The sequence below is a fragment of the Rutidosis leptorrhynchoides genome, unplaced genomic scaffold (genome assembly GCF_046630445.1).
Source record: "Rutidosis leptorrhynchoides isolate AG116_Rl617_1_P2 unplaced genomic scaffold, CSIRO_AGI_Rlap_v1 contig518, whole genome shotgun sequence".
Taxonomy (NCBI): Eukaryota; Viridiplantae; Streptophyta; class Magnoliopsida; order Asterales; family Asteraceae; genus Rutidosis; species Rutidosis leptorrhynchoides.
The window spans coordinates 26,689-40,181 of NW_027266744.1; the positions used below are offsets into that span (position 1 = coordinate 26,689).

The 13,493-nt window shown below is 35.7% G+C and overlaps 1 protein-coding gene and 1 pseudogene across 1 annotated transcript; one reads left to right on the top strand and one right to left on the bottom strand.

The window, feature by feature from the left end:
- Positions 1-2,992: 2,992 nt before the first annotated feature.
- On the top strand, positions 2,993-4,089 carry LOC139884189 (F-box protein At3g59000-like). Its single transcript, XM_071868258.1, has 3 exons — positions 2,993-3,460; positions 3,566-3,934; positions 4,021-4,089. The coding sequence occupies exons 1-3, from the start codon at positions 2,993-2,995 to the stop codon at positions 4,087-4,089; spliced, it is 906 nt and encodes a 301-aa protein (XP_071724359.1).
- A 2,268-nt stretch (positions 4,090-6,357) lies between these two features.
- Positions 6,358-7,651, bottom strand: LOC139884190 (protein SRG1-like; annotated as a pseudogene).
- Positions 7,652-13,493: the final 5,842 nt, after the last annotated feature.

Consider the following 13,493-nt stretch of genomic DNA (forward strand, 5'->3'; position numbering starts at 1 on the left):
TGTAACTTCGATTTGACCAAATTGACTGTTTGTATACCGTTAACTGTTGTTATCTCTCTCTCGCTTTCTCTCAACTGAGGAGAGGATTCGTGGATAGAAGAACACGTTGGCCCTTGAAATTTGAGACCGACAATGGGTTCTTGCCACGTGGCATCAGAATCGGATATTGTATTTCCCATCCCAGCATGAATTGATTGTCAAAATGATAATAACGAACTAGCGATACACTTCCATTTTTTTTTTAAATTATATGTAAAAATTTACGTTCATTTTTTGGTGTAAATATTTCGCGCTACAAATTTATTAAGGTTGGGCTAGGCCTTCGTATAGAAGTTTGACAACAAACTTCAAAAAAAAAAAAGTTTGACAACAAATTGTAAGCCCAATAGGCCTAAGTTTTTTCTTTTTTTGGTTGATCTTATCAAGCTGAAAAAAGCGGTCGGTTTAAAACAAATTGCAAAAGCCCAACCGGTTGGTATTAAAACAGAGAGACAATTTCGTTAAACAATGGACTGTTCCGAAAATTAAAGTCTACGACTTTTACAAGTATTAGGTTTTGCTTCGCTTTAGAATAAAGAAAGGTGCAGTCGTGTTGAGAGCTTACCAGGTAAGCTGTCTAACTTTTTTCTTTACTTGACGAAAGAAATTACTACACTTTTTAAGTTTCATCGGGTTAACTACATATATATATATATATATATAGCTTTTGGTTTGTGGTAAAATTTACTAGTTGGTAACTTCGATTAGCTTTTTTGACCCTAGGTAATGACAAATTTGAATAGACATTCACTAGTAAAGGACACTGAAAGGATTAAGTTGAACGGAAAAGACGACGAGGACGACAGAAGCTTAAACAATTTTCCGGATGGAATTCTTGAGCACATCCTCTCTTTTCTCTCAACAAAAAGGGCCGTCCGGACAAGTGTATTATCTAGAAGGTGGCAATTCCTTTGGACATCCCTTAAAAGCCTTAAATTTGAAGAATACAATGTAAATAATAGAAAGCTTTTTATGGATTTTGTGGAAAGAGTATTACTACATAACAATGCAGCTCGGCTGGAGAAATTTTTGCTCTCTTGCAAAGTGAAAGATGACGCGTCTCGCATAAAATCATGGATCTCTGCTGCGGTAAGACGTAATCCCAAGGAATTGTATATTGACTTTGGTGCTTTCGAGCATAAAGTTGCGAATGAGCAAGTTCAAGTAGTAGTGTTTCCTTACTGGTTGTTTAGTAGTACTAATGAAGCAATATTGGAAGTATTGGAATTAGAAGCTAATGGTTTCCTGCATCTTCTACTTCCTTCACAAGAATTTCGTCTCCCAAATCTAAAGATACTTATTCTTGATGAGGTTATTTTCGACGAGTGTCACCCAATTAACTTTCTTTTTGCTTGCCGAGCACTTGAGGAATTGGCTATAAAGTCTTGTACATGGGAAAAGGGTTCAAATTATGATCATCTTTTTATTGAGGTCCTATTATGCTCTCATCTCAAAAATTCACTAAAATCCTTGACGATACCAACTGATTTTCTTGAGGTACTTGACTATATATATAGTTAACTCACTTGACTTAATTTCTTTTTCTTTGAACCATGACGATATATAATCCTTAATTAATTTATTCGCATTCCTAGGGTGCATCTCGATCTTGTGCGGAAGTGCATAAATTCGAAAACTTGATAAGCTTGAATATATCTTTTGGGATGAATATCTCAGCAGTGAAGAACTACAGTGGTTTCTAGATAAATGTCCACGCCTTCAAAGTCTTCGTATGCAGACGGTAACTTAATCTGCTCGCTCTAATTATTATTATTATTTGTTATGAGAGCTCTTTATTTTTCCTTTCCAAATGACATGATATAATTTTATATGATCAGTTCTTCAATGAAGGCTTTGACCTTGACCTTGGATATCCTTTATACTCATCAAATTCAAAGATATGTTTTTCGTCAACTCTCAAGAATTTTACGATCGTATGCATACACGAAGGACTCGTTCAGTTTATATGTGCAGTGAGTATTTTGTTGGCAAAGGCAACTTTCTTGGAATCCTTCGAGATAGATACACTGATATATCACGAAGATTATAAAGACTTGATCAGAGAAGAAGTTGAAACTGCTTTATCAGAAATCCATATGGGGTCGAAATCTTGCAAAGTTGACATTGTATTCACTTAGGGAAAACTTATTAAAACTTCGTACTTAGCGATTAAATTTATTTTAAAGTACTATAGAAAGATTTTTTTTTTCTTCAAATTTTGAATGAAGTTCTTTTTTATTTTTGGAAGTTAAATGAAGTTTGTTTTTAGATTCGGACAAGTTCATGTTACGAATTCGGACTTTGGCCTTAAACAAATGGATCATTTTCATGATGTTGCAGAGTGAGATTCTAATATACCAGTAGTGTTTTAGTTAAAAGTACCTCGTCAAATCTTACCTCAAAGGTTAGAAATTTGCATCTTGGCCCTCGTGTTATAAAATGAGCAGTAAGTAATACTGAAAAAGAGAGTATTCTTATGAGAAGCAAAAAAAGTTAAAAGTACCACGCAGCAGGGAACTACTTCCCTTCTAAATTACTTTTTGTTGGGACTTCTATTCTATCTGCAATTTTCCTTGCTTGGTACTGAAGTAAACTTTGGAATATCAGCATCTAGCACAATGTAAATACTGAAATTGAGATGGGTATTGCATTTTGAAATTGGAATATTATGTTATTTTGCAGTATTTTCGAATTTGTGTCATTGGCATATGATGAATTGAAGAGAGCATTCTTATGAGAATAAAAAAAAAAGTTATTTTTTTTGTTCGTATATACATATATTTTATTCTGTCAGCTTAAGATGTGAAGTTCCTCAGTTGTTTATTTGCATCCAAATGATAAAACTTCTCTTTTGAAGTTGAGGGTATGCTTGATGTTTATAGCTTTAGCTTTTGACTTATCATAAATTATGTGAATTGTGATGCAAGATAGAGGGCGTTAGTTACTTACAAGTATGAATCGGCTATCGCCAGTTAGTGAGCCTGAAAGGAAGAAGTTGAATAGCGAAAATGAAGGAAGCGGCCGTAGCTTAAATGATTTTCCTGATGCCGTTCTAAAACATATCCTGTCTTTTCTTCCGACAAAACATGCTTTTCGAACAAGCATATTGTCCAGAAGGTGGCAGTACATGTGGACTTCCCTCTCTAACCTTGATTTTGAACTTGAAGAATATGATACTGTTGATGAAAGGAAACGTTTTCTAAACTTCGTCGACCGAGCATTTATTCTTCATGTTGTACCTCGAATACAAAGATTCTCCCTCTCCTGCCACGTGGAAGACGACACTTGTCGCATTGCATCGTGGATCTCTGGAGCAGTATGTCGAAATGTCAAAGAGGTTAGGATTGTGTTTCAGGACGACTTCATATTGGAGCAGTTGCATGCATTTCCTCATTGCTTGTTTAGCTGTGAAACTGTGCAAGTATTGAAAATGGAAGCACCTTTTCGAGTACTATTCCCATCACAAATTTCTCTTCCACATCTCAAAATCTTGAAACTCAAGTTTTTTACTTTTACGGGTTACTAGCCGACAAACCTTCTATTTGCTAGTCCAGCTCTTGAGGAGCTCGTCATAGATGAATTCAATTGGAATGACGAAAGAGATACAGATGAAGTAATTATTTTTGCCCCCAATCTTTGGAAGTTAACCATAAATGAACATGAAATGGATTTTGGTTCTATCAAAATCTCTGCACCTCAACTTAAAATATTTAGCTACACTGGTGGATTCATCAGAAATTATCGCTTTCCCCGCTCATCTAATTCTATTATCGAGGCTAGTCTCCGCTTTAATCTTAACATAGAACCGAGGCTAGTGGTCATTGATCATTGTGAAGAGTTCATAAGATCGCTCCAACAAGTGGAATACTTGCTACTGGCATCTGATTTTCTTGAGGTATATTTTCTTACTCGCTCATTTAATTATATTTAACCTAGTCTTCTAAGTTCTATCAGAGTGTCATCCTCGTTCTTTTTTTGCAGGCACTGTCTCGTGCCATTATTCAAAAACTTGAGTGTTTTGGACATGGAAGATCCAATAGATCTCCATAGGAAAGCACCAGAGGCGGTTCTCAATAAATGTCCATGCCTAGAAACTCTTAGATTACTCTAAGTATAGCATAATTTACTTTTACACTATTTTTATCCTGTCAATTGTTGTTATGAATTTTGTCTTTCTAAATGATGCGGTATAATGGTGAAACCATCAAGGCTTCCCCTCAAGTTCAGAGACCTACGATTTTGACCGGATGTTAAATTTAAATCTCATGTTTTTACCATCAACTCTCAAGGAAATTATGATTGGAGATTTTCGTGGAAACCTCAAGGAGCTGTCTGCAGTGAAAATTTTGTTACAGAAGATGACATCTTTGAAAGCTATGGAGATAGTTTTAGGGAAAGAAGTAGCATCGATGAGAAAGGAAATAGAAACTGTTTTGTCAACGATTCTCGAGGGGTCGAAATCATGCAAACTACTTGTTAAATAGTTAGACAATTTGCAAAGTTGTGGTTTCCTGGATTTAAATTTATTTCTTTGTAGATGGCCGAGTAGGCTATAGTTCGGCAACTGTGGCTTTATCTCAAATGTGTTGCTTCTTGTAGACACTAATAATATTTTAGTTGGTCATGAGTTAATTGTTAGCTAATGGCATCTATGTATGAAATGTATGTTTTTTATTTTTACTCAGTTATGGTGTCAATCAATACTACTCCTAGTGAAGCAAAATTTGCCAATAACTTGAGTCTTAATACACAATATTTTGAATCGAGGCCGTCAAGATAGGTTGATTCGGTTCTCAAAATTCATACAAGAACCCAACCTAAAACGTCTACATTTGATTATGGTATATTCCTCAATAAAGGAGAATAATTTACTAGTTAGGTATTTCAACTAGGTTTGGAATTGGCCGACAAGATAACATTGACTCATGTTGTTGAGGTAATTTCTGAGTTTTTTGCGGAAGAAGAAAAAAGGATCGAGAAAGACAAAGTTATGGAAGAAGAAAGGATTAAGAATGATAAAGTCTAGTTGGTGGGAGAATTTTAGTTCTCCAATTGTATTGCACTGAATGGGAGCTTGAAATTATAGCTATGGAAGATTGAAGGTTTTTCCCAATTGCTACTCGAAAGCTTGAAGGAAATCAATTGCGCTTCAGGATTTATTATAGTTTTTTTGTTTTCATTTATTTAATTTTAGGTGCTTTGAAGATGATTTTTTGATAGTTGTCATGAATTTCTCTTGTCCCGAAGGAAGGGAAGCAAAGAACAAGAAAAATTCAGGTTCAATATAAATACCTTTTTTCTTTTATTTTAATATGTATTTTAAGTATTGAATGATAATAAAAAGAGGAATGAGCAAGATCAAAGTATTGATTTTTCCTCACTACTTGTTTAGTTGTGAAGCATTAGAAGTATTGAAAGTAGAACCTCAAGGATTCCATCTTCTACTTCCTAATTCACAATTTAGTCTCCCAAATCTCAAGAGAATTCGTCTTGAGGGTGTCACTTTTCAGAATTATCATCCGATTAACCTTCTTTTTGCTTGCCCGTCACTTGAGAAATTGGCTATACACAATAGTACATGGGAAGAACGTTCACATCATGATCTTTTTGTTGATGTCCTGACATCTGAATTCAAATCACTAAAATACTTGACGATACCGACTGATTCTCTCAAGGTTCTTGATGATAGTTCACATGAATTATTATAATATTGTTTGAACCATGTATATAATCCTTAAATAATTATTCGCATTCTTAGGGTACTACTCATGCTCGTGAGAAAGTGCATAAATTCGATAACTTGAACAGGTTGGAAATTTTTTGGGGGGATGAGGATATCAGTGGTGAAGAACTAGAGTGGATCCTGGAAATAAATCGGTAAGCTCAACAACACTACAACCCGGAAACAACTCGATAAGCCCAACAACACTACAACTCAGAAGAAAATCGGTTATAATCCAAAGTAGGCTACAACTCGGAAACAAATCAAATATAACCAAGGATCCTACAACTCGGAAACAAATCGGTTATAAGCCCAACAAAACAAATCGGTATAAGCCAATAACACCACAACTCGGATAAAAAAATCGGTCATAAGCCTACAACTCAAAAACAACTCGTTAAACTCAACAACACTACATCACGAAACAAAACGGGTATAAGCCATACAATCCTACGACTCGGAATCAGCTCGATAAGCCCAACAAAACTACAACTCGATACAAATCGGTAAGCTCTACAAGCCTACCACTGATCGATGCTACGGTATCTCACATTCGATACAATTAAGCTTGAATAATAAGAGAGACAAGTAAAACACTAATATTGATCACCTTGCTTTATTATTCTAAGGCAATCCAGGTAAGATTTTCCAGTAAGGGGACGAGCAAAGAAGCCTTTAAAGTAGTCTTCAACCGTGACTCTCTTGAACAATGCCGGACTCTGTTCAGTGATCAAGCTTCTCGCCGGTCCGATCTCTCCATCATATTTGACATAATAGAATGTCGCAAACGAAAACCTTTCCATTTCACCATTTACAACTGCACAATGCTCGATGCTACGGTATCTTCCTCTCGATACAATTTCCAACATATCCCCAACATTGACAATAAAAGCATTAGGAAGAGGCTTCACGGGGAACCATTTTCCGTCTTTCTTGATTTGAAGCCCTTGGACTTGATTTAGTTGGAAAAGGATGGTGAGTAATCTGGCATCTGAATGAGGAGCGAGCCCTATAGCCTTTTCTGGTTGAGGACATGGAGGATAATAGTTCATCCTCATTGTTTGCAACCCGTCTTGGAAAAATTCTTCCATTTCCTCCACTTCGATGTTTATAGCTTCTCCCAACTTCATTAAGATTGTCATAGCTAAATTTTTCAGCTCTGATGAATATGCATCTAACGTGTCTCTGTATTTATTTAACATTCAACGTTAATCATACAGAGTCATTAACTTTTGAATTAATCTAAAAAGGCAAAACGCGGTTTATTTGAAGATGGGGGTAATATTTATTATCTTACCTGAAAGGGAGCGGGAGGTTTGGAAAAAGGTGAGGCTTCCTCAAGTGTACCGGTTGAGTGACTAAGGAAAAAATGTCACCCCAATTCAACTTTTGCTCGTCGGAGACGACAAAAGCTTGGCCGAATCCCTCAACTTCTCCCGGGTACTGCCAATATTTTTTCTTCTCTTCCATCGACAGGTTGAAGAAATCCTGGATTCATTCTTTATGTTCTGTAGCATTGTGTCGCTCACTCCCATGATTGATCAACTATGCATTTAGAAAAGAGCTATTATCCAATATTGCAAATTTTTTTTGACAAAAGATCAAAATACTCGAGTTCGATCGAGAGCAATACCTGGAAAAAATCCCCATTCTACACAAGCAGAATGAAGAATCTCCAATTCAGAATCTTTGGTACCTTCCGTGACAAGCTTCTGCATATCGATAACTGGAAATTCAGACGTCTGAACCACGTCATCATCGGAAATGATCGGCGAGTCTTGGTCTGGATGTATGTATCTAGATGGGATAGTATTCATAGACTCCTTTTAATTCTTGAACACAAGATACAAGAAGAGAAGTTCCTAGCCTTACTTGTTTCTTTTGTTCCATGCCTTCCAATTCAGATCTGAGAAAGTTTTTGCTCTACATTCATTACACAACAAGATTTTGTTGACTTATGTATATATCAGAAAGAAAGAAGTTTTAGATGACATATGTGCACACGTTAACAGAGCAATTATTAATTTAGCATGGGACCCAAAATCATATCCAATTTATATATGCTTGCACATGGATCACATTCATTATCTACCTGCTGTTTTATCTTTTTTCAGTTCTTTTTTTTTAGGGTCATCTTTTTCAGTTCTTTACTCGTCTAGTCAAAGGGAAGTGTAATATTTTTTAGGAGATTAGTATTCCACTTCAAGTTGCGAAGGTGAGCTCAGAATTAGCATTGGGAATTTAGATTTGATCCGCAGATATTCGATGGATTGGATAACTTCGATCACATTTGTCAGATCGGATATGGATCGAGGTGTACTCGGATCGGATTATGACACAATTCGATCCGATCTGTGCTATTAAATAATAATATATACTACATAAATATAATTTTTTTTTTATGTTTATAAATATATTTAATTAATTTTATTGTTTAAATATAAAGATATATAATTTTAAAATTTTCGGATCGGATTAGAGCGGACTATTTTCTTGGAGCGGATTAGACAATAGTTTCCTACCCCTTTTCGGATGGGATTCGGATCAAACATTATCCGACTCTCTCTACAACCAAATTCCCCATCTTGCTCTCATAAATATTTTTGTTCCTGTTTTGCCCTCTAACTATGGAGAAAATGTTCTTCCTATTTTACACTTATAATTAGGACTAGACAATCTCAACACCAGTAATAACATCACACACGTCATTATCCGAAAATGAAATGACTAGGAAATCTCTGGGTATAAAAGCCCGTTTAGCCTATTTGTCATCTCACATCAAACCATAGCAATATATATATATATATATATATATATATCAGAAATGGCTACGACTCAAAAATCGTCTTCTTCAGATCTCATCGATCTTATGGAGATCGTCAAGCTCAACGATAATAAGGAGCTACCTCAGGCCAATATAAAGACAGAATTTTACGTCGTTTGCCGGTAAAAACCCTGTTGCGGTGCAGATGTGTGTGCAAATCGTGGCGGAATACAATCGACGGCTCAGATTTCATCAATCTCCACCTGTTGCATTCACCAGACATCAAAATCATCTCCCAATCGGTTGATCATCAGACCACCTTATATTCTTTAGACCTACAAAAAATCGGCACGGGAGAACCTGAAGAACTCACGGACCATCCAAATCATTTACCAGGCGTATATCACTGTTTAGTAGGCTCCTGCAACGGATTGATCGCAATTGCAAGTGGCGGTGGCGGACTCGGCGGTGAAATTTTGTCTGTGTGGAACCCTCTCCTTAAAAAGCCCCATGTCCTTCCACGAGTGACTCTAAACCGGTTTCTAGAGGCATCTTTAACTGGTTTAGGTTATGATTATTGCGGATGACTACAAAATGGTTGATTTCGTGAAGTTTTATGGAAGATTTATTGGGAAATACTGTATCTATAATCTCAAGTCTAGCAGTAAATGGAGAAGAATTGAACCTTTATCTCATTACAAATATGATTTTGTTTCGAGGCATCAGTGTGGTGTACATGTGAATGGGTGTTTACATTGGATTGCTATGAGATGGAACGCGAGAGGAGCTGACGTGAACATCTCATTAGAAACTGGTACGATCTTGACTTTTGATTTGCATTCTGAGAAATTCGATGAAGTAATGTTGCCTGAAGAATTCTGGTCGACATTCCGGCCAGAGTGAATCGTGCTATGCAAATTAGAAGGGCGACTCTGTGTGGGATCTTACACGAAAAATAATGATACAAGGGTTGTAGATTCTAAATATTATTTATGGGTTATGGATAATAACACTGGATCATGGGAGAAACTGATTTCCTTGGAGGAGAATTACTGGATGCCCTTGACCCCTCTTGCTTATTCAAAGAGCCGTGATAAAAATCTTATGCATGGATGTCGTTATGGCACAAAATCGTTCCTTTGGTATGACCTCGGCAAGAAAGGAATCGTGGGACAAGTATTGGCGAATTTAAATCAGGAATTTATTGCATGTGTAGGCGGCAGCCTTGTTTCGCCTTGCTAGCAAATCCAAAGTTGTTTTTTGGCACCAACAGTTTCAATCTTAGAGATTGTCTCTGTATTGAGCTTTAATTTCGTTTAGTTTTTTATTTTAAGTTGAAGTGTTGATGCTATTGTGTCCTATTTATTTTTTACATTTTCTTTGTACTCCCCAGTCTTATTAGAACTCTTGAACACTGTGAAACCAAAGTCCTAAACAAGTTTCATTGTTGTCATATCCTCCATGTGGGATATTTTGAAATATATTATGAGGTACTATTATTTCCAGTCTCTTCAAGATGTATTCCATAAATATTGCACAATAGTACTGCTAGCTTCCACTTAATTAATTATTATTATTATTAATTTTTTAATGAAGAACTTTGAAAAACCGTTGTAAAATAACGGAGAATGATTCAGAAAGAGTGATTGCAGGCTCGCAGCGGTAACGAGTAGTTATTTTTCTTCTATGTTTGTACTCGAGCTCAACTGCTCAACAATGGGGTTCCTGTTACAGAGATGAGTTCTTTATAGTGTGCTACGTCTTTGGAAGAACTTCTTTCTCCAGTCTGTTACATGTTACTGAGTTTTCGATGCTTGTTGTCATTTTATTATTTTTGGGGATGATCACATTTATCCATGTTTGTTTCCTGATAATAGCATATTCTATGTTATTAGATATTTCCTGAGAAAGAAATCGAAAAAGTAGCCCACGGCTCTGTCATCACATATTTATTTTTCGAAATTATATACTACTCAGTAATTTTTTTTGAAATATCTAATACAATCTACCCATTCAAAGTTCACTCTTCAAAAGTCGAAACCATAATCTCCCGTAAAAAGTAAATGTCTTAACTAATTGGATCACGCCTTGATTATCATACTACTGAGTAATCGTCAAAGAGACAAATATTGATATCATATAACATTCAACACACAAGTTAATAATTTCATCCATTACTATCTTTATAATGTGAGATACTCCACTTTAATATGTAAATATTCTCATAAAGAAAGATATCAAACATATTTTAGCCATTCTTATTTATTATGGTCGTTTTTAAAAACCTAAATTATTTTTGATCGTTTGGAAACTCTTGACAACATTTTCACCGTCGCTTTCTTCAAAACCCTGAAATAATTTGTAATTTATAGCTAGTTTCAAAAGCTTTTATCATACCGTTACCCTTTTCAAAACCCTAAAATCGTAGTATATAAACTCTCATAGCTAGAAAAGAAAAAGCTTATACATCTCTACAAAATTTTAATCCCATCTTTACTTTCTCCTCAAATGTAGCTCAGCCGAGGATCTCTCACCTTGTTTCACATTTTGACAACAACAATATTTATTAGCTGGCCGTTTTCTCGCGCTCATCTGCGCCGGCGTCACGACGAGCACGACTTCGCCACAAGGTTGACGTCTGTCTTCACAGACCAACACTCGTCTTTCCTGCGTGCTTTGTCCTCACTCGCACGCTTCTCGAAAAATTTCGAAAAACTTCCCAGATGGTCACCCATCCTAGTGCGCCAGGCCAAGCACGCTTAACTTTAGAGTTCTTACGGATGAGCTTTCGAAAAGAAGTTGCAACTTGTTGATATGGATAGAACCAATCAATTCCTTTAGCCCATCGTCTTCCACGTACTTTTCCGATGCGGGTTGTCACAAATACTTATTAGCTAGAATTATCTTTATCAAATGATCATATGGCACGTTATTGTATGGCTAGCTTTTTTTTTTCAAAGGTACTATCGGATGAACGATTTACCAGAATTAATGATCGGTAAGTTTAGTCCCCATCTTCTCCATATCATATTTTTAATATATTGTTTTAATTATTTTTCCTTATGGTGTTTTTTTCTTTAAATATTGGATGGATTTGCAGTGGAGGAATCAAAATAACCCGAGGAATGGAGGATACTATGGAAGGCGACATGGATATGGTGGCAGGTACGGATACATGATGCCACCCAGTCAGGATCCGAGGAGTCACAAGCTGAAAATTTTGCATCCAACCAGTACAGGAACCGAAATCTTCATTGAAGATTCTTCAAGCATATGCTACAAAGAGATGAGAAAATCAATTACTTAATATCGAATTATCCTAATATATACTGTAAAATTTTATCTTAAAAATGAATAATATACAAATAAATTGAATAATTACATTATTCCATTTTGGCAAATAGCCATAACCACATGAAGACGGTCATATTTCTTTGCTTCTGGGTCATAATAATACTGGTCATCACCAAAAGAAAATTCAAACGTATTATACAAGTACCACAAAAATTATATTTATAAAACACTTAATCATCGAGTAATATAATGTACCAATTACCTTTTACATTCTAGGATCGGCTCGAACGGTGTGCACCATCCGTTCCTCGCACACCCATCCTGGCAGCAGCCATGAGTAATGAGGACTGGTTGCATCATGAATCACCATTCGGAGAATATTTAGTCGGAATTCTCTTGCTGGGTATCTTGCTCGGATTCGTTGCAAAGTCATCAGAGTCGCCTGCTGTTGCGAAGCGCACTCGTATTGGACTCGATACTGACGAGGAGCCGAATCAGCAGCTTGTTGATTGTTGTTGACGTTGACGTTAGAGTGGATGTTCACGTCATAATCTATGTTGTTGTTGTTGTTGTTGAGGATTTGATGATTTGGGTTGATCACCTCCATCTGATCATCATCGTCGTCACTGATGATAATGATTTTAGAGTTGTGAATTTAGTTCTTTGATGCCATTTTGTGATTGTGAGTGAGTATATCTAAAGGGTATTAATCGATGGTACTATTCAATCAAGGAAAAAAACAAATAATGTTTTTGTATTGGCTACTCTTTATATAAAGAGCTAGGTTAAATATTAAAATAAAAGTTTCACAGTCTTTTTTTGGAATAAATAATATGCAAAAGTCAAAATATAATTACATAATTTAACAGGAGTAAGATATTGAATATTTCTGACTTTTACTTTTATTTTTGCCAAAAAAAAAAATCAATGAAATACGAAAGAATCAGATTATTTTATATTCATATTTTTGGTGAATATTTACATCAAAGAAAGCAAAAGATTGGATAATAATGAAAGACAATATCAATTCTTTCTTTCAAAACTAGTCGTCTCCTAATAAGTACACATCAGCGTTTTGTCCAAAATAGCCTTCATTTGGAAAGGAATTTCTGGGCTTTTGGTCATTTTCTATAGGCGTGCCTCACATGTTTAGGAAGCTAGCGTCTGACGCGAGGACGCGTGTTCGGCAGATCTCATTTCGTCTCTCTCATTTCTCTCGCATTCACTCCGTCTTTGAATCTCTACTGCATATTGATTCCGTGATTTTCGTTTTCATATACAACAACAAGAACAAGACTCAATTCCATTATGTGGAGTCGGCTATATGAATCCTCAACTTTTAAGCACAAGGACTATGTGTAACCCACATGCCATGTTCCGAAACATATATAATACATGTAATATAATATTATATATATAGGATATCATCTAATGAAACTTAAAAACATATATAACTAGCACTAACCTATAATTAAAATATATACCCTATAAATAAATCTAACAATAAACCTATCATCTCTACTAAACTATCTATAAAGATTCCGTTACATGAATACTATACATCTACTCCCCTCTCTCCTCTACTAAGTCTTCTGAAATATCTAATAACTCTAAATCTTTCCTAATTATCCTCTCTCATGTGAGTCTAGGTCTATAACGACCCAATTTTTTTTC

Bases quoted from the DNA above. Each gene is read 5' to 3' on its own strand.
- LOC139884189 (XM_071868258.1), top strand. From the start codon at position 2,993: ATGAATCGGCTATCGCCAGTTAGTGAGCCTGAAAGGAAGAAGTTGAAT. The intron at 3,461-3,565 runs GTATTGAAAATG...ACGGGTTACTAG, and splicing joins TTAGCTGTGAAACTGTGCAA to CCGACAAACCTTCTATTTGC. The intron at 3,935-4,020 runs GTATATTTTCTT...CTTTTTTTGCAG, and splicing joins TGGCATCTGATTTTCTTGAG to GCACTGTCTCGTGCCATTAT.